The sequence below is a fragment of the Heteronotia binoei genome, chromosome 7, assembly GCF_032191835.1.
Source record: "Heteronotia binoei isolate CCM8104 ecotype False Entrance Well chromosome 7, APGP_CSIRO_Hbin_v1, whole genome shotgun sequence".
NCBI classification, from domain to species: domain Eukaryota; kingdom Metazoa; phylum Chordata; class Lepidosauria; order Squamata; family Gekkonidae; genus Heteronotia; species Heteronotia binoei.
The window spans coordinates 10,861,132-10,882,615 of NC_083229.1; the positions used below are offsets into that span (position 1 = coordinate 10,861,132).

At 43.5% G+C, this 21,484-nt stretch overlaps 1 protein-coding gene across 1 annotated transcript in view; it reads right to left on the reverse strand.

Annotated features, from left to right (window-relative positions):
• DENND3 (DENN domain containing 3) overlaps nucleotides 1–21,484 on the reverse strand; it is a 65,099-nt gene that overhangs the window by 25,321 nt on the left and 18,294 nt on the right. The window contains exons 3-14 of the mRNA XM_060243184.1: nucleotides 20,691–20,806; nucleotides 19,571–19,710; nucleotides 18,528–18,639; nucleotides 17,927–18,046; nucleotides 16,405–16,623; nucleotides 14,138–14,259; nucleotides 11,735–11,890; nucleotides 7,411–7,507; nucleotides 5,436–5,539; nucleotides 5,153–5,328; nucleotides 2,361–2,882; nucleotides 165–427 (exon numbers count right to left, since the gene is read on the reverse strand). Coding sequence (XP_060099167.1) covers nucleotides 165–427; nucleotides 2,361–2,882; nucleotides 5,153–5,328; nucleotides 5,436–5,539; nucleotides 7,411–7,507; nucleotides 11,735–11,890; nucleotides 14,138–14,259; nucleotides 16,405–16,623; nucleotides 17,927–18,046; nucleotides 18,528–18,639; nucleotides 19,571–19,710; nucleotides 20,691–20,806 — 2,147 coding nt within the window. The remainder of the gene's footprint in view (nucleotides 1–164; nucleotides 428–2,360; nucleotides 2,883–5,152; nucleotides 5,329–5,435; nucleotides 5,540–7,410; nucleotides 7,508–11,734; nucleotides 11,891–14,137; nucleotides 14,260–16,404; nucleotides 16,624–17,926; nucleotides 18,047–18,527; nucleotides 18,640–19,570; nucleotides 19,711–20,690; nucleotides 20,807–21,484) is intronic.

A 21,484-nucleotide genomic window follows, 5' to 3' on the forward strand; every position in this document is an offset into this window, starting at 1 on the left:
GAAGTCCTGAATAAGATTATAACAATACACTCTTGCATCGAAATCAACTTCACATTTGTTTTCAGACCTTCCAAGGGATTTAGGGAGCCCCAAATCCATCATGGTCTGATAACGATTTAGGAAAAAACTGGATTATTCAGCTATTGTGCCTACGTCACATTCACCTCTATGTCTCTGAAGGTGGTGATCTCTTCATAGCTCGGCCGACCTCCTTCAGTCAAGAGAAACAAGCGCTTCTGAGTCATAGCTATTTTCCCAACCCCTTTGTTGGTTTTAACCGAGGCTGACAACTTGTAGACGCATTCGTTTTTGTCTAGGTGTTCAACTACGGCGGGTGGTAGGTTTACGTCTTGCGCCTCTGATTCCGTCTCCTTCCAGTAATTGTAGAAGTCTTTAAAAGTTTCTGGGTCTATTTGTTTCTGGTGGCCTTAAAATTGAGGAAGCACATTTCTTGTTAGCAATTTTCAACCACCTCTGTGTTAATTCAAGCATAGATGATGTGGATGCGAGAGAGATCAGATCAAAACATCCTGTTAAAACAGTTACCAGCCAAGATGAAGACATTTCTGGGTTATGCAGTAATGGCAAACTGAACAAACTATCTGAGAAATAGATCAGTTAGAAAATTGCACGAGAAAGGATGTATTATGCAAGCAGGAGACACCGAGTAGCAAATACTGCATACAAATGTATTGCAATGAAGAAACAGAATGAGAATTAGTTCTAAATGTAAAATGTTGAATATAAACTTATTCCAACCAAAGTTATTTTTACTGCACTCCAAAGACAGTGCTTTAATTTTTTTTCCTGTGCAATAAAGTTTAGTTAAGCTAATTTGATTTATATCCCACCCTCCACGCCAAAGCAAGTTCAGGGCGGCTCACAATACATAATAGAGTAACAAGAAAAACAGTTAAATTAAACATTAAATTAAAACAATTTAAAACAATTTGGTGCTAATTTCCATACGGTTTAAGGATGGCATTCATTTCTAATATGAAGGGGGTACTGGGGAGAAATATATAATTATTTTCTTTTCTGTATTTTCATAATATTATCTATTCTCCAAAAGTAATAACAAGTATACAATAATGGTGAAACTATGCAGTACTAAGTATGCAGCAATGTTGAAACTAATAATTTGAGACACGGATTAGCTATGAGATCTGAAACATAAAATGTTGGTAATAAATGTATCCCAACAGAAGTAATTTTTATTGTACCTTACAGACTGTGTCCCAAAAACCCTTCAATGTAATGAAGAGGAGAAATATTTCTTACTCTTTTGCTTATGATATAGAAGCACTTTCCTTTTTCTGTATTTTCTTTATATTACCTGTTTGGTTTCCAGCCATTCAAACCCCTGCTTTTCATGAAGAGCAGAAAGCAGGGGTTAAAATGGCTGGGAAACAAACAGCTGAGCCACAGGGAGTTCCCAGCCGCTCTGCTGTTTGGTTTAAAAAGCTCAGAAACATTTAAAACCCTATTTTCTGCTCCTCTCCACTTTTCACCAGTTCACGTTTCATGAACCAAACCCCATTTTTACCCATGCCTAATAACAACAACCCATTTTAGGCTATCTCTGTTGGGGAAACGGTGACAGGTGAATATATTGTTTTATTTGCTTTTTATTTTAAACATCTGACTGATAGATGATGGACAGATACATAGACAGAAGGACAGACAAACACAGGGAAGGCCAAATTGCAGCTTAGGAGCCACATGTGGCTCTTTCACACATATTGCGTGGCTCTCAAAGCCCCCATTGCCCTGTCTCTCTTTAAATCACTTCTCCAAGCCAAGTCAGCCAATGGCTTGGAGTTAAAGTTGCTTTCTTTCCACCCTCGTCATCTATTTTCCTTCCTTCCCTCCCTCCCTCAAACATCTAACAGTCATGTCTTGTGGCTCTCAGACACCTGCCATTTATTCTGTGTGGCTCTTATATAAAGCAAGTTAGGACAAACAGATAGAATGGACAGACAGAGAACAATTTGTCACATGGCAATCTCCTAAGTACGTAACTATTTGATAAGCCAGACATCAGTATGGGACTGTATGGAAGATTTTGCCCTACTCCTGCGCCCTGGTGAACCTAAGGACCATCTTGCATCTGGATTACACTAGGGATTTGAACTTGGGCCTCCAAGATCCAAGCCTAATGCTCTCTAATAGACCATAATAGCTTGCTAACAATAAACTTGCTGCCAGCTTCTTGGCAGCCACAAAAAGTATGGCCAACAGCTACGATTACATAAACTAAAAAGCTGCCTTGTTCAGGACAAACATTTGTACAGGGTAAAATGTAAAGAAACAAATCGCATATGAAAAGGCGTGCAGGTTTCCCCACTGTTTTTACCTACCTACAGTTAACGCATCAAACAACCGGTGTATAGTGTCGATATCTCTGACGATCCCCGATTCTTGAATTCGTTTCACAAAGTCATCCAGCTGCATGTGAGTTTTTGGCAACTCAAAGTTTTTCACGTGGTCGTCCACTTTGGTGATTTCCCTTTGTTTGTCCAGCACCTGACTTATCAGCCTCTTCAGTTCAGGCCGTTGATCCGCTTGGGCGCGGTCCGAAGGAGGAAGTGTTTCCACCACCTTCCTCACCAGATCGGTGGGGAATATCCTTACATCTGTCGTGTACAGATTCTGGAAATCCGAAAGGGCATTCAGAAGCTTCCCTTGCATCAAACCGATAAGCCCTCGGAGGTAGAAATACCTAGCCAGCAACGCCGAGTTCTCGGGGTGCAAAATGTTGATAGCTCTGCTGAGATGGTTGACAAAATCAATGTAGTAGGAGTAAACACACTGGCCCACTAAAGGGAAGTGGATTTCTGGGATCTTGAAAGTGCTCACTGATTTAGAAATCAGTTTTGTGGCTGGAAAAAGGGGAAAAACAACAAAGACTATTTATATGCGTAGAACACCAAAAGCCACTATGCTGTATCCTTAACACAGGCTGGTCTCAACCGCTTTACTGAGCTTTCCTTCTGTTTCTGGGATTTGCCTTTCGTAAAGGGCCATGAGGAGAAAGGCTGAAAGAACTATAGGGCTTCACTGTGGGTTATGCTGACTACCCGTCCACAACATCCTTATCAACCCAAGGCCTGGATTACAAAATACAGCCCCATGTGTCAAAACAAGAGAGGAGCAATGCCAACCAGAACTGAGAGGAGGAGGAGATGATATTGGATTTATACCCCGTCCTTCACTGTGAACCTCAGATTCTCGGCTTACAATCTCCTTTACCTTCCTCCCTCACAACACACACTCTGTGAGGCAGGTGGGGCTGAGGGAGCTCTCACAGAAACTGCCCTCTCAGAGCTCTCTCAGACCCACCTACTTCACAGGGGATCTGTTCCGGGGAGAGGAGGGGAAGATGATTGTAAGCCACCGAGACTCCTTTGAGTAGCGAAGAGTGGGGTATAAAACCAACTCTTTTTCTTAATGTTGTTGTAACAAGCTAACACTGCTATCCCTCTGGGATCAAGTTTATGATATAAGTTTAAGAACCAACTTCCTGTTTTAAAGTTTTGGTTTTCAAGAGACTCCTCCCATCATCTCCGCAAGAGCGGCCCTGGTGTCACTGCTATTCCACTAACTCCCTGTCAAGCATGGTAAAATTCCATTGATAATTGATTGTTTAATGGTCCTGCCTAAACCTGGTCTGTGAAGTATCATGGTGGGCCAGACTCTGTTATTGGCTTGGAGAAGTGATTTAAAGAGACTTTCAATGCCTTCTCCAGGCTGGCCAATGAGGCACTGGGGGCTTTGGAAGCTGCAGAATATGTGTGAAAGAGCCACATGAGGCTCCCAAGCCACAGTTTGACCATCCCTGTTATACAGCATGGGGAGATATTACAAGAAGCAGCCAGTTCAGAACAAAAAACAATAAAAAAGGAACTAATCTATACCAAGCAGGTGAGGACCACTCCTAACTATAGAAGAGGTTTACAAGATAATGCATGGGATGGAGAAAGTAGAGAAAGAAGTACTTTTCTCCCTTTCTCACAGTACAAGAACTCGTGGGCATTCGATGAAATTGCTAAGCAGCCAGGTTAAAACGGATAAAAGGAAGTACTTCTTCACCCAAAGGGTGATTAACATGTGGAATTCACTGCCACAGGAGGTGGTGGCAGCCACAAGCATAGCCACCTTCAAGAGGGGTTTAGATAAAAATATGGAGCAGAAGTCCATCAGTGGCTATTAGCCACAGTGTGCGTGTATGTATAAAATTTTTTGCCACTGTGTGACACAGAGTGTTGGACTGGATGGGCCATTGGCCTGATCCAACATGGCTTCTCTTATGTTCTTAAGATGGGCAGAGAAAGACAGTCATAAAATGATGGTGCAACATGAGATATGATAATCAGAACTGAACACTGATAAAGGCTGAATCATTGATAAAGGGTGGATATGGCCTGAGACCTGTCTACCTTCGGGACCACCTCTCCCCATATGTGCTCCAGAGAGCACTATGTTCAGGGTCCCAAAATCTCCTTCAGATTCCTGGACTGAAAGAAATTCGATTGTCCACCACTAGAGCCAGAGCATTTTTGACAATAGCCCCCGCTCTGTGGAATGCCCTCCTCGAAAACATCAGGGACTTGCGGGATTTGCCACAGTTCCACAAGGCCTGTAAAACTGAACTATTTAATAGTTAAGGGGAGGTAGCAAATGTCCCACAGCACTGACAATCCCACTGGACAAATATAGATATTCAGAAACATCGACGTGCATCTTAGATTTTATGGTTAAAATGTGTGGATTGATTTTATCGTATATTGTTTTTAATATTCTATGTGGTTTTAACCGTTGTTAGCTGCCCTGAGCCCATTAGGGGAGGGCGGGATATAAATTTGATAAAATAAATAAATAAAATCATGCTGACCTACTAACACCTCCAGTAGAGGAGGAAACAGAAGCTTTTGTTGAGGCATGGGGAAATGACAGCACTAAATAACTTTATGAATTCCAATTCTTCCTTTGAAGCTATTATGTAGAACAGTAACCTTTATATCAGAAACAGGACAGGAAGGTAGGTGGGTTTTGCCCACTGACTGACAAGAAGTTTCTCAGCAAGAGTTTGAGAACCCCTGTATGGAAATTAGTATGCAAAAAACTAAGACGGCTACCTTTTTTTCCTTACCAGGCTTGGTGTTTATACTCCGAAGAGATGAATTCCTAGCTGGATAATCCTTCGGCTTGATATCTTGCAGATTGGGCAAGCTCATCCCCATACGTTTGCTGATCATATGCTCAGGATTAAATCTTTTAGAAACCATTTTCTCCATGGTTAGTCTCCTTGGGCTTTCGAGCATAGAGCTTAATTCAAAGGAAGAAATTGGGGGGGGGGGGGGAGTTGCCTGTGAGATATGCATGTGGAACAGGCCAAAGAGAACAGCAGCATAGCATATGGTGAAAAATCTTACCTGTCTTCTTCACTTTGAGTGCTCAGCTCCAGGCGACCAAAAGCATCCATCCTTCTGTTAAGGCGAGCTTTGAGAAAAGAATGAAACATATAGGTTTCCAGTACCTGCAATATATAACAGAAGGGCAATATTAATAGCCTGATGCATTGAAAGCGTTAAAATGTTTGCTCAGTCAAACCTCCAACAACTGAACTTTCAAGTTCAACTATTACTCTTAAGGATATGTGGCTGCACCAAATGTTCACCCATTTCATTTTGCAGGGCAAAGGTAGTGCTTGGAAGGCTAAAATATTTCCCCCCAATCTCTTCCCTGACACATTACTCTGGTTTCTCTTGTCTGTTGCTGCTTTGATGTCTTTTAGTGGGTCCTGAGAGCTGTCGTATGGGCAGTCCAGGCCATCATAAATGTCACACAAGTGCTTGGCAAGAGTTGTGCCTGTGCCCTTCTCCTCAGCAGATGACAACTTGATCTCATTGACCTAGGGAAGTCATCAAAAGTGGGGGCTGTGGCTCAGCAGCAGAGCCTCTGCTTGTCATGCAGAAGGTCCCAGGTTCAATCCCCGGCATCTCCAGTTCAAGGACAAGGCAGCAGGCGATGTGAAAGACCAAAGTCTGAAACCCTGGATAGCCTGAACAGACAACATTGATCTTGACAACTCAATGGTCTGATTCCCCACAAGGCAGCTTCATGTACCTGATGTATCTGACATTGGCAAAAATGGTTGCAAACAATGCCCCTAATTCCATGTTAGCTGTTCTTGTAATATATTTAGATATGCATTTTACTAACAGTTCTCAGATGATGCATTCCTATCCCTAGAACTTTAGTTACTGTTTAACCATCTCTGCATTAAGACAGCCTTGTACTCTTGCCAGTATTAATCCAAGATTCCAGTAGATGACACATATTGGCAACGCTAAGAACTATGATACAGGAAATGTATTTATTACAGCCTTGGTGTATACTCAATTACGTCCCATTCCTTTCCAGAAGCCACAGTTTCCATGTAGGAATGTTTAGAAGACAATCCTGTTCCACACCCTAGCCAATCACACTCCCCAAAGACTACAAAGCAAGACATGAAGACTGGAGCCTCATACCCTAGCTATCCCCTGGCTTCTGGCACTGAACAGGGAGATTTCACTTCCTCATCATGGCTAATAGCCTCTGGTGGATCTCTCTTGCTCCGTGAATTTCCCTAATTCTCTTCAAGAGCCAGCGCGGTGTAGTGCTTAAGAGCAGGAGACTCAAATCACGTTTGATTCCCCATTCCTCCACATGAAGTCAGCTGGGTGACCTTGGGCCAGTCACAGTTTTCTCGGAACTGTCTCATCATTCCTACCTCAAAAGATGCCCGTTGTGCGGTGAAGAAGGCAAAAGGCAATTGTAAGCCTGTTCTTTCTCCTTCTAAAACAGTAGCCATCAGTGCATCTTGTGGCAGGGAATTCCACAAGACACCCCTTGAGCATATTTTCTTGTTGCTAAATACGGATACTGACGGCAGTACATATATATATTTTTACTCACTGGCCAAAGCCCCAAAAGCAACATCAAATTCTCTTATATCCCTGGAGAGGGAGTTGTGTTTGATCATCTGCAGCAGCGAACTAAACAAGAGTCAGGCAGCACCTTAAAGACCAAGAAGCCTTTATTCTAGCATTAAGTCTACTAGACCTGTGCCAAGTGGCTCTAGTCCCAAAATCTCATGCTACAATAAATATCTGTAAGTCTTTAAGGTGCTGAAATACCGAGAACCACAGACAACACCATTGCAGAGAGCCTCACTAGTCTAATCCATTCCTTTCCCCAACATTTTTGCACAAGTAAGATGATTTTGTGATTAACACATAAATAATTAAGCGCAGACAACGAATCAAACCACAGCCAAACCAAATGTAACTAGATTTCTTTAGCGTTCTAGTTACAAAAAAGGGGGGGGGGGGAACAATCAAACCAATTCTGAATAAGATTTACCTTCCTATAAAACGGCTGATCGCCTAGTGCTCTTGTTTTCATAAATTCTTCACTATTAAATACTCTGTGTTCGTAATTCAGGTGCTCTTTCACCTCCCTGTTGAAAAAACAGCATTACATGAGAGTTAATGAAGGTACATTTGTATAGGGTTCATAACAGGACATATAATGGGTAGGAAAATCAAATCCACATTACCCATTTATATTCCGCCCTGAGCCTGCTTCGGCGGGGAGGGCGGGATATAAATAAAATGATGATGATGATGATGATGATTATAAACCAGGGGTGGCCAAACTTGCTTAACATAAGAGCCGCATAGAGTAAACACCACATGTTTGAGAGCCACAAGAATGTCAGATGTTTGAGAGCTAGAAGGAAGGAAAATAGATGGGGGAAAGGGGAAGGAGGGAGAGAGAGGTGGAAAGAAAGCAACTTTAAATGCATTCTCCAAGCTGCTGGCTGATGCGGCAAAGTGATTTAAAGAGAGAAATGCTTTCTCCAAGTCAGCCAACGGGGCTTTGAGAGCCACACAATATGTGTGAAAGAGCCACATGTGGCTCCCGAGCCACAGTTTGGCCACCCCTGCCCTAAACATGTGGTGGCAATGGAAACTAAGGCCAAGGCATATTTAATGAAAGTACATAAGGAGGGTGATTTTGGGGGGACAGTTCAGTTTGTCTCAAGAGATAGTAACAAGCTGTGATTACATAGTAAGGCTCTGCTTCTTTCAAAATCATTCAATGCTTAAATAACAAGAGCAGGGGTCCCCATCTTTTTTTGAGCCTCTGGGCACGTTTGGAATTTGGACACAGTCTGGTGGGCACAGCAACAGAATGGCTGCTGCAGTAGGCGGAGCCAGCCACAAAATGGCTGCCATATCTTAACTTCAGTAACACAAAAAAACATAAGAGAAGCCATGCTGGCCAATGGCCCATCCAGTCCAACATTGTGTCACACAGTGGCCCAAAAAAAAGGAGGATCACAAGTGGGGCCAGAAGCCCTTCCTCTTTGCCCCCCCACAAGCACCAAGAATACAGAGCATCGCTGCCCCAGACAATTCCAATAATATGCTGTGGCTAATAGCCACTGATGGACCTCTGCTCCATATTTTTATCCAAACCCCTCTTGAAGCTGGCGATGCTTGTAGCCGCCTGTGGCAGTGAACACAGTGTAGAACCTTGTGCTTTGGGGGCAACTGCTGCCACAGCAACGTTTTTAAAAATCTGCACAGCCGATCAAATCTACAGTAGCCCATCAGGAGCTTTGCTGAGCAAAAGCCCTGCCTGGCCCCACCCACTTCCTAAAATCACTTGGCAGGTGCCAGAAGAGGTGTTGGTGGGCACCATATAGCCTGCCGCCACCATGCTGGGGACCCCTGCGCTAGAGAAATATAAAAACAATGCAGTGTTACCACTTTACAGGCAAAAAGGGAGACTGGGAGACTCATTCACAATTGGAGTCCCACAAACCACCACCCTTAAAGTCAGAAGTTCTGTGTTCTACCCACTAAGGCAAAGGATTGATCACATTTTTAAAAGGCAGCTACTGCAGACCAGTGGCATTTTATAGTCTGATACTTCACATATGCTTCAAAAAACCATTCCCTATTTGTCCCTGGCATCTGATGGCCAGACCTCCCAACAGATGGGTTTATACACAATATGATCGGGGTGGAATTCTAGCAGGAGCTCTTTTGCATATGAGGCCACACACCCCTGATGTAGCCAATCCTCCAAGAGCTGACAAGGCTCTTTTTTCTCTTGGAGGACTGGCTGCAATCAGGGGTGTGTGGCCTCATACAAAAGAGCTCCTGCTAGATTTCCATCCCTGCATACAATCAATTCTTGCTGAATTAGCTAGTAGCCACCAACAGACCTACTGGGAATTAGCAGGGTCCTTTTTAAAAGCCATCTTTTTATTTTCTTTGCCAACTCATGCAGCCCTTCACGGGGTTTTCACAGCTTAGAGATGAACAGAGAGGGTTTGCCACTGCCTTGATCTGAGCAGGAACCCTAAATTTCCTTGGTGGCCTCCCATCCAAGTACGAACCAGGGTCGACACTGCTTAGCTACTGAAATTTGACAAACATCAGGCTAGCCTGGGTCACCCAGGTCATCCCTCTAAGCTAAAGGTTGTAAAACATGGTTTACTCGAGCCTCGTATCTCTGCATGCAACAGGGGGCCTCACTGCCAACTGTTATAAACACACATCCTGATTTCAAAGCAAGAAATACTTCAAATATTTACTTCCCTTTGTTCCTGGATTCTGGCGCTTAGAGCAGAAGGAAAGAAAAGACACTACGGGGAGGAAAAGAAAAAAGAGAAGAAAGAGAAGTTGAAAAGAAACAGAATCAAGCCACCAGGTAGAATGCTGACTGTCTACAGTTCTACATCATTTTATCCCTTTACCAGAATGCACGGGCCGAATACTTATCACATGTAGGATGCATTCCTTGCACAGATCTTAACTTAGACCGTTTTCGTACACAGCTCACCTCGCAGTCACAATCCTGTTCTCTCCGCAGCGTCTGGTTGGATTTCCCACCATCTGCACCGAAGTTACAGGAAGTGCCGCAGCTTTTGCGTAGCAAACGTAAACCGCTAAAATAAAATAAAAGTTTATTATTAAAACCCAGTTTACGTTTGCTACGCAAAAGCCGCGGCACTTCCTGTAACTCCGGCGCAGATGGTGGGAAATCCGACAGACACTGCGGAGGGAACAGGATTGTGACAGCGAGGTAAACTGTGTGCGAAAACGGTCTTAAATATTCATTACTTCATGACAAAACCTAAAAAGTAAAGGTAAAGGTAGTCCCCTGTGCAAGCACTAGTCGCTTCCGACTCTGGGGTGACATCGCATCACAACATTTTCACGGCAGACTTTTTTTTACCGGGGTGAATTGCCATTGCCTTCCCCAGTCAATCACATTCTGAAAACCTGATAAAGAGTGTATAGGAAAGCCAGCCTGATTATTATCCCAAGAGTACTCAATTCTGAATTACTGGTTATGCAAGTCTGCCTACATCCTTATCCACATTTCAAGAGTGGGGTTGTCACGTTACGTCCTCCGCAACCATAGAAGATAAGCTTCTTAAGAATCCAAATTCTACTTTTTGATCACAAAGGTTTGGAAGAGCTGCTGCAGCGAAGCATGACTGACATTAAGGCTGGTGAAGTTTTAGCTATGCCTAGAGATCTTAAACCCAAAGGCTCCACCCTCACCTGCACTCAAATGCTCCCCCCCGCCTTCTTTCAACATTAATCATGGACTTAGCATTGTGTCAACACAGAGGTTAACATTAAAAACATTTAACCCATAAGCCAGGATCTGAAGTTGGCTCAGAACTCATATTCAAATCTCCTTGGTTAGGAACCTTATTCCAAGATATAATGCTAAACCACGTGTCAAGTTGAAATAAGCAAAGCAAACGGCAAAAGAGGAGAGAAAGGGGGGAAGAACAGGCAAGCCTACAAGAAGCTCCCAATCTGTTAATCATAATTTAAGACTATTATGGGAAGAAACAGAAGAATAGGCACAAAGGCAACTGCTAGCCACAAAGACCCACCCTCAAAGCACAACATCAGCAGCATTTGGCTATAAGAATGGAGTTCCTTTCCTTGGACACAGCTGTGGTGGTCTACAGTAGCACAGCTGGATTCTAGCCTAGTAGCACCTTAAACGCCAACAAGAAGCTTTTGGAAGTCAAAGATCCACTGGACTCTTGGAAGTGTATTCTCCAAATCTTGAACATCGGCCCGCCCCACAAATCCTGATCCTAAATCTTATGAAGTTGGTTTTTATGCTTTTCAGAGTGGCACGTTTGCTTCACGCTTCACACACTGTACAAAATGATACACAAAGTTACTTGGATAAATTGTTAGGGACTATGATCCATATTACTGGATATAACTTGTACTGCCGGTTGCTGTTAAGATGGGGATCCTACTACGTAAGTCTGCAACAGTTAATGTGTCATGTTAGTACTTATGCTTTGCTTCGGTTCTGCTTTCAGATTTCTGGTCGGTTCCAGTTTCCTCCCCTCCAAATCCTATAACACTGTTGACTGAATGTCCCACCTTTGTCAACAGTACTGACTCACTCTTTTGTAATCCGCCTTGAGTCCAAGTGAGAAGGCGGGCTATAAATAATATGAACAAATTAATAATGATTTCTGGGCAATGTGAACCAGAGTCGATTTACCACTCACTGGGGTACTGAGCATTAATGTCACAACCCCACTGATTCACACAAGTACGAAGGAGGAGTGAATAGCTGCACCTACAGAACGGTGCATCCTACGAGCCATTCTTTCACCGCCTACCTAAATATATTAACTACCAACTGTAGAGTGATCTGCTGGATTTCGGAATTCAGCTTCTGTTGCCAGTTCCTCCTACGGATCTGTACTTCGCCCAGGTCTGTGCAGGAGCCCAAGTGGCAGCGCTCGAGATCGTAATGCAGCTGAAGGCCTTCAATCCTGCCGGAGGAGCAAAAGGGGAAAAAGCTTAATCCCTTTAACGTGACTTTGTTGTATGTAGACAAACACCCCTCTGGACTAATGCCAAGGGTCACCATTTAATATCTCCTTTTGTTCGTAATTCCCAGGCATGCATGGCAGCCACACGACAGCAGGGAAAAGCCTAAAAGTGCTTGAGCCAAGCAAGCTAACTCTGCAATAAGGGGAGTCTCCTAACCAGGCCTTGGATTCAGCGGAAGCTCACAGGTGCACAGCTCCTGAACATTTCTGACAGTTCCACCTCCTCCTTCCCACCTTGTCCACTGAAGAAGAAAAGAAGATATTGGATTTCTATCCCGCCCTCCACTCCGAAGAGTCTCAGAGCGGCTCACAATCTCCTTTACCTCCCCCCCTCCACAACAGACACCCTGTGAGGTAGATGAAGATATTGGATTTATATCCCGCCCTCCACTCCAAAGAGTCTCAGAGCGCCTCACAATCTCCTTTACCTTCCTCCCCCACAACAGACACCCTGTGAGGTAGAAGAAGATATTGGATTTATATCCCGCCCTCCACTCCAAAGAGTCTCAGAGCGGCTCACAATCTCCATTACCTTCCTCCCCCCCACAACAGACACCCTGTGAGGTGGGTGGGGCTGGAGGGGGCTCTCACAGCAGCTGCCCTTTCAAGGACAACCTATGCCAGAGCTATGGCTGACCCAAGGCCATTCCAGCAGGTGCAAGTGGAGGAGTGGGGAATCAAACCCGGTTCTCCCAGATAAGAGTCCACACACTTAACCACTACACCAAACTGACTCTCACTGAATAGCAGGTGCAGCTGCATAACAATCCCTGGATGAGCTCCACCACCTATTTTTCTACAAAACGATCCCTACTCCTAACTAAAGTAAAAAAAAAAAGGTAGTCCCCTGTGCAAGCACCAGTCGTTTCTAACTCTAACTGCATCATGACATTTTCACAGCAGACTTTTTAACGGGGTAGTTTGCCATTGCCTTCCCCAGCCATCTACACTTTACCCCCAGCAAGCTCATTTTACCAACTTTGGAAGGATGAAAGGCTGAGACAGCCTTGAGCCGGCTACGTGAACCCAGCTTCCGCCAGGATCGAACTCAGGTTGTGAGCAGAGCTTGGACTGCAGTACTGCAGCTTTACCACTCTGTGCCACGGGGCTCTCTCTCCTAACTAAGCCTCCAAAATAAAACAACCAAAACACTGCTCTGGTAAGCAGATGGCGTTTGCACACTTGCCCCTGCAGAATATCCAAAACAGCACAAGGCAAGGAATATACATGAGTCTTGATCAAGTTGGATACTGGGTATTGCACACACATTCCGGGGGTAGTGACCACACATCACAGCCAGAGAACTCTTTCTTCCTGGCCAAGCAGAGGGTAAATCTATAGTCGCTATGGACACTCACAAGACCTGGCGGCCTGCTTCATTACTCAAAGACAATCCCAATCTACCAGCACTGTCCCAATCTACCAGTCCCAATCTACCAGCACATACGAGGAGCTGGGATTGCCCAAAATTAAGGCGTACAGGAAGAAAGTGGCACAAGTTATTCTGGAGTTCTCATGTACGCTACCTCTCAACAAAGCAATCTTTTAAGTTTTAAGTTACATGAATGGTAGAAAGAAGTTATCAAGTCGGTTACTGGATGTGTTTCTAAACAGCCAGAATTAAAATGGAACACTCTAGATGACCCTTTAGGTGAAGGATAATTAAAAGTCCAACCCCAGAGTCCGTTGCACGTAAGGTCAAGCCAATCTGCAGAAGAACTTGATATATTTGTGACATAGTTTCAGTGAGGGGCTGTATTAGACTGTGGTAGAACGGCTAGATATGCATCTGGTATTAGCTTAGAGGTCTTCAGGGTGTGAGCTTCTGAGAGCCAATGCTCCCTAAGCCAGATGTAGAGTTTATACAGTTAACTCAAGCAATCTAGTTAGCTTTTGCTAGGGAAACAATCAGGTTGTTTCCCTAGCAAATTTTCATTATCGTATTGGAAGGTGCACTTTAAAATCAGAACGTGTTGTGTGAAATGTTATCCCTGTGGTTAAAAAGAAAAAGGATGCAACAGAGATCAGATAATTCAAAGAAAATGAAACCAGGCTAAATTAAAAGCCCAGTCCAGGTGATATATATTCATGCAGTCACACAAAGATCTCTTGCTCTGATTATTTCTTTCTTTGACTCAAACAATGCATCTTGAAGAATCTCATTTCAATGTAAGAATTTGTTTTTACCTGGTTATGAATATTTCAGCTGCTTTCAGTGGGATATCTGGAATGTCAGACTCATCTTCAAATGATTTGGATTGTGCAATTTCCCCATGATCAATGTTAATTAGAATTAAATCATCAGCTTCCTTTTTGAAATTTTAGAAACAGGCAGGTTAGTAATTAAGAATGATAATGATGATGCAAAAATCAGCAGCACAGAATCTTACATATATGCTTATTGCTAGAAGTTTGCTCATCTAATGTATTTTCAAACACGCTTTAAGGAATACCAACTCAAAATACATCCCATGCCAATATTAACAGAGGTACCCATTTTAATCATTATTGTGCATATTATCTACCAAACTTGGAGACCCCGCTGCTCAAGTTCAGCGCTTATTGTAAAGCAAGAAGATAAAAACTTTGAACAAGGATGTAAAACATGCACAGATTTATTCAATCAAAGTATTAATACAGGTCAGTTGAAAGAATGTTAGAAGACCAGTGTTGAATACCTTTGTCTCCCTAGGAACACAGCAAGAAAGTCACGGTCCTCAGTTCTTTGACCACAATCTAAAGCCGTGTGCACAAATAATGCTTCCATTTCCGTTTCCAACTGTGTTGGTATTGACCTTTAAAGCTTTGGACGGCCTGGGATTAACATACCTTAAAGACTGCCTTCTCACTTCTGAACCTACCACCCACTCACTCTCGTCATCTTCAGAAGCCCTGCCTTGGTTGCCCCCACCATCTGAGACTAGCTAGGTGGTGGCCTTCTCAGTTGTGGCACCAAAACTTTGGAGTTCCCTCCCCGAGGACATTCATCTGCCTCCCTCTACAGGTGTCTTTTGCCAGTGGGTGAAGACTTTTTGCTGTTGTTGTTTCATTTGGCACATCCCCAATAAAAGTTTATTGGTCCTCCTCACCAGTTTTGATGTTGTTATACATTTTTATTCAATTACTTTCTAATTTAAAATGCCGGGGCAGGGGTTGTGTGTGTGTGTGTGCACACATATGCCTGGAAGTCATGGTGACTTCTAGCGACCCCTAGTGGGGCTAGGACATTTCAGAGAAGTGGCTTGGATATTGCCTGCCTCTGCATCCCGGCCCTGGTATTCCTTTGGAGGTCTTCCTTCCAAGTACTTGGCAGGGTCGGCCCTGCTTAACTTTCAAGAGCTGACGAGATCAGGCTTGCCAGGTCAGGGCTTAAATGCTGTTTTTAATTGTCCAAATCTTTTAATGTTTTAATGTGTGATACCTTGAGCCATTCTGACTGCCAGCAGTGAGAGATGAGAGTGAACAAAAGCGAACTGGAGAGGGCCAGGACACAGGCATCAAGGGCACCTTGCCATGTAGCTAGTCCTCCGGGGCAAAAACTACTACCCAAGTAAGAAACAAGTTCCAAGGCACACTGTGCAAATAAGAATACAAATACTATCTACAAAACAAGTTCTCCAAACAGAACTCCAATATACAAATCACAGGGATCAAAGGTCCTTTTTTGACTTACATATTGTTTGTTGTTTTGTTAAAATTAATATCTATGACATTAAAAATTAAAATCTATGAAAAACTATGAATCTATACATCGTTACAGTTGCCATTTTGTACATACATATGTGGCTCTTCTAGTCCTTTAGGCATATCTTTACTCACTCTCTGATTTAGCCCAAGTAGGATATTCTAATTCCAAATGCAAAGTGAAAATTCAACTATTCTGTGTACGATCACCTGGCCATCTATGTGACAGACGTATATTTGTTCCAAGGGCTGTAGTGAGGGTCAACCAAACTCCAATGAAACAGGTTTTTCCAAATAATGCACAAGTGTAGCTTGTTTACCGTGTTCACATACCTCCTTTGCTCCTCCAACTTTTCACTTCCTCTGATCTGATTAAAGTGTTCCACAACCGGACAAAGCCAGCCTGATCTTGTCAGATCTTGGGAAATAAACAGGGTTGGGCCCTGGCTAGTATTTGGATGGGAGACCACCAAGGAATACAACAGGAGGAGGAAGAAGAATTAGATTTATATCCCACCCCTTTGCTAGCCAAAGGAGTCTCAGAGCAGCTAACGATCTCCTTTCCCTTCCCCTCCCCACAACAGACATCCTGTGAGGTAGGTGAAGAGACAAGCAATGGTAAACCACCACTAAACACCTCTTGCCTTGAAAACCCTACAGGGGTCACCATAAGTCTGCTGCGACTTGATGGCAAAAACAATGTCTTTTCCCCTCAAAAGTTGTGCGAATTGAAGTTCCCAGAAAGAATGTAGAAATTACTCATGACAGACCTTACTAACTACTTCAAAGTGATCGAGGTGACAGCCCATGAGGAAGGATGTCGGGGCCATGACAAAATCCAACATCTGATGGGACAGAATAGGTACGAAAGTGTGCTGCCACTGGATAGGATGAAGGTACAGCATGAAGCACTCAGATATGAGCGTCAGCAACGACCAGTCAGAAGAAAAGAAAACTATTTTGCGTTCAGTTAAAATACACGTCATAATCTAGGAAAAACAGGCGAAAAAATAAGTTAGCAAAATGTTTATATGTTGAGGTGCAGAATACAGCAGTGTACAACATTAGATCTTTTACCTAGCACATTCTAGGTGCTCAAAGCATTTCATATACAGTCCCTCAGCAATCCACATGAAAGCCATGTAGAGCAGGCCAGTGTTATCACCATACAGAAACAGCAGCCTAGAGCAAGACTTCAGCCAGCAATAGTGTAGCCAATAAATCACACCACCAGCTCTCTCATGCCTCTTAAAAATCCTGTCCTCTCCCCCCCCCCACCTCCACCAGTACTGGTCACATACTCAAAAGCATCTTTCTTAGAGGAGAGGATAAACCCGTGTTCAGACTAACCTCAAACTTTTCGTGTACAAAATCCCCCCAAATAAATCTGAGTTGTCTGAGAGTCCTCCTAATATCATTTTTGAGACAGAAATCCTCACACAGTGTGTACCAAGGATCCTCCCCTTTTTTGAGCCTTTGGGCACCTCTGGAATCCTGACAGAGAGTGGGGGGGGCACAACCACAAAATGGCTGCCACAGGAGGCGGAGCCAGTCACACAAGCGCAGAGGAAAAGGAGAATAATTTAAGAAATGCACTGGGAAGGAGGAGTGAGAGAGAACAAAATTAACACTGCAGTGGCAGCTGCCACTGAAACGACACTTGAATATCTGCACAACCGATCGGTTCCCCAGTGGCCACTCAGAAGCCCTGCTGGGGAAGAGCCTTGTTCACTTTCTACTTGGTGGGCTCCAGGAAAGGTGTTGGGCAGCCATGGTGCCCGTGGGCATCACGCTGGGGACTCCTCAAGAATACAGTCCTCCTTCAAAGCAAAAAGGCATTGCACATTGCATGTCTTTTAAAGTAAAGGTACTGGATATTTTTTTAAAAGGTTCCTCTGAAAACAAAACCTAAACAGTGAAGCATTGATTCTAATCCCTGACAGGGGGCATTCTGGCAGCCCTGAGACTGCTAGGAAATGCCACCAAACTGAGACTGATTTCACACTAACCTTGCTCCACGACAGGCTTCCCTTTTTCTGGGGAGCAAGCTAGCAATTTCGCACAAACTGCTCTGCGCTGCCATTTTTTGCCACAGCAACCCCCGATTTGATGCGCAGCTACGTAAAACTGGTCAAGCGAGAGCTCATTTTGCAAATAACCAAGACCTACTTCTAGGAAGTCCATTTCCCCCACTGAGAACTTAAGCATTAGCCCTTAATAGTGTGAGACTATCAAATGCAAAGACATGGGAACAAGCTTCCACTAGCTTCAAACCAAACAGCCATACTGTACCTGTAACACCTGCTCTGGTTTGAAGCACAAGAAGGGGAGATGAAGATCCAGATCAATAAGCGGACTGTCAGGGTCTTCCTGAGATGGAAAAATTACCTGGAGTGGCTTCATATGAAATACCTAGAGGAACAACAGATAAGGAGTTCATCTAGTTAGCCATGCATGGCAGAGGTCTTCCCCCACAAGCCCTCGCGGGTTACTTTAATTTTCTTTTTTAAATAGACAGGTAAAAACAAGCCCAATTCTCAAAAACAAAACAAAAAAAACCTTAACTTCTTGTGCAAAACAGATATGCATTTATTTCAGCTAAAACATTACATGACATATTATCCCAGAAGGAAGGAACATGACAGAAGAAGAGCCAGAAGAGGTACTGGACTGAAAAGGGGACCTGGGTGGAAAGCAGGTATATAAGACTGAGGCAAAACAAGAAAGAAGGTCTAAAGGAGAATGAAAAAGAATTTGTTCCTATCTTCTGTTTTAACAGCCACACATGAACAGCTGGGTCCAAACTTAGGAATTCCAAAACAAAACTTATTGCGCCGAAACCACACGCAAGAACAACTTCAGTGTCACTGAATACAGCAGGCTGAATCATTACCAAGTGTAGTGGTCCTGGGGGAGGAGTGGGTATTAAAGACAGCTTTGCAGCAAATTCTTTTATGTGATCATCCACATCTAAATCTTTGTAAGGCTTCAACTGCACCAGTAAACTGAAATTGGAAAAGGAAGGCAAATAGTGAGACGCAAGAGAGGAGACAAAACCCCTTTTCCAAGGGAATCACCATTCCTTTTAAACATTTTTTTTTTGCTTTTCTATTTAGTTTCCACCTAATTCATGATCCAAACCGGGGGTCCCGCAAGGTGATGCTGGGGTGCCCCCTGACTGACACCTTTTCTGGAGCCCACCAAGTGTTTTTAGAAAGTGGGCAGGGCCAGGTAAGGCTTTTCCCCAACAAGGTTTCTGATTGGTGGCGCAGATTTCTTAAAATGTTGCTTTGACAGCAGCTACCACCACAGTACAAGGATCTTCGCTGTATGACCTGAAGGTACTCTGCCGCAGCCACTTCATGGCTGGCTTCACCTCTCCCAGCGGCCATTTTGCGGTTGTGGCCACCATGATGAGTCAGAATTCCAAAGGTGCTTGCAGCCTCAAAAAGGTTAGGCACACTTCAGCCCACCTCTGCAGAAACACAACTCACAAACAAAAGAAATAAAACTGATATGAAAGCCATGATTTGTCACTTCATGTCATATATATTATATGCTCTCTGTGATTCCCTCCTGCCATTCCTGTTGGGAAGCAAACCATTGTTTGCTGCTGTACCTGAACCCAGCAAACTGTGGTTTAGGCTCACCCTTCAAATTGCAAATCAGAATGAACAAACAGCTATAAGGATGGGCACAAACCTAAAAAGGGGTTTGGTTCGGGGTGCCCACAAACCAAATCCCAAACTGACTCAAGAGGACCCCGCCTGAACCAGTCCAGCAAGTTTAGTTCCCCCTTTCTCCCGGCTGCAGTTCCCAAGCTCCAAAACCCACCCAAGTTTGAGACAAATTTTGGCTCATGAGCTGGTTTGTGCCCATTCCTAGCTATGAGTATACAGAGCTGCCAGATGAATAACATAAATTAACACTCCTTACCAAGACAGACAGTCTTTCAGGGAATTGAAGTATGGGTACCTGGATATGACACAAATCGCGTATGGTACAAAATAAGCAGCAGCTTTAGAAGTCTGTGCAGCTTCCCAGTGAACCTGCCCATTGGAAGAGATGTGTCCATTCTGCAAGGAAGTGGCATGTTACTTTGGGTGTAACTTTGGGTGCAAATCTCAGAACTACAAACTGGAATGTTCAGTTTTACAAAGTCCAGAAATCAAGAGTGTTTACAGAATACACACGATACAATATACACCTCAGGCACCATACATTAACTTTTAAAAATATTTGGCAAATTAATTCCCATATTCTGGTTTTAAAATCCAACTCTACAGGACAATATTCACATGCTGAGAACAAAACTGTCTGAGCTGATAAAAGAAAAACACCACTTCATGCATTTAGCTCTACGTTATTAGTTGCAATTCAAGAATCACTCTGTTTGTTTCAGAGAAGGAATGCTCTAAACCAAGGGTCCCCAATCCCTGGGCCGCGGACCAGTACTGGTTCATGGCCTGTTAGCAACCAGGCCATGAGTTGTGTAATTATTTCATTATATATTACAATATGATGATGATGATGATGAGAAGAAGATGATGACAACATTTGATTTATATCCTGCCTTCCACTCCAAATTTCAGAGTCTCAGAGTGACTCACAATCTCCTTTACCTTCCTCTCTCACAGCAGACACCCTCTGAGGTGGATGGAGCTGAGAGAGCTCTCCCCAGAAGCTGCCCTTTCAAGAACAGCTCTGCGAGAGCTATGGCTGACCCAAGGCCATTCCAGCAGCTGCAAGTGGAGGAGCAGGGAATCAAACCCAGATAGGAGTCTGCACACTTAACCACCATGCCAAACTAATAGAAGTAAAGTGCACAGTTGTATCATCCCAAAACCATCCCCCACCCCGGTCCCTGGAAAAATTGTCTTCCACAAAACCGGTCCCTGGAGCCAAAAAGGTTGGGGACTATTGCTCTAAGCCAAAAGAACCTATCAAAAGACAGAGGCACTTTAACACTTTTGTGACAACTCATCATTTGCTAATAACTGACTAAGCATTTGAAATGGTTTCATGTGGAATGTAACAAAAAAGCTATGCAACATACTTGAGCAGGCTGGTAATATTGTGCAACGACACCATATGTTCTGTTACCAAAAACGTCTGTGAAAACCAGGAAATGGATATGGTCCTCCATTGATTCGCTTGTTACAAAAAACCCTCCTGCAGAACAAGATAATTTTTTTAAAAATAGCATTGCTTACAGGAGAAATATTCCATGCCCCAGTTAACCAATGATGCAGGTTATAACCCCTCACCTTAAAAAAAGGCAGTCAAACTAAAACAGAATTGGGAGTCAGAAATAACAAAACTTGGTTTAATCTTTTACAGCTCCGTACACCATGTACTCCTCAACATTAATGAGCTCAACTGCCCTCGGGTGTTTCATGATGATCCGTGTATATTCTGAAGGTGTTGGGTTATTTTTAACTCCCCCTTCCAAAAAAAATGCATTGAAATAGAAATTAAATTTATCACATGGGCTGAAGTTAGCAGATTTTTCCACAACTTTCATATATTGCTGCTGTTCTATTCCAAAGTAAATTATTAATGAAGGGCTAGGTATTTTTTTCCTTGGCAGCAGGTGAAACCAATTTCAATTAAGTCTTACTGATTCAAAGCCATTTTCTGTTACATACAGTTGCAAATAACCTCCCACCAACCTATTTTTTTGTACAACCCAACCACTTAAGGCAGGCACCATGATGCCTGCCATTACTTTTCCTGGCACTCACCAAGTATTTTTAAGAAAGTGTTTGGGGCTATGCAGGGCTCTGACCCAGCAGGCCATCTGATTGGTTGTACAGATTAAAATAACATGTCAGTGCCAGCTGCCATAAG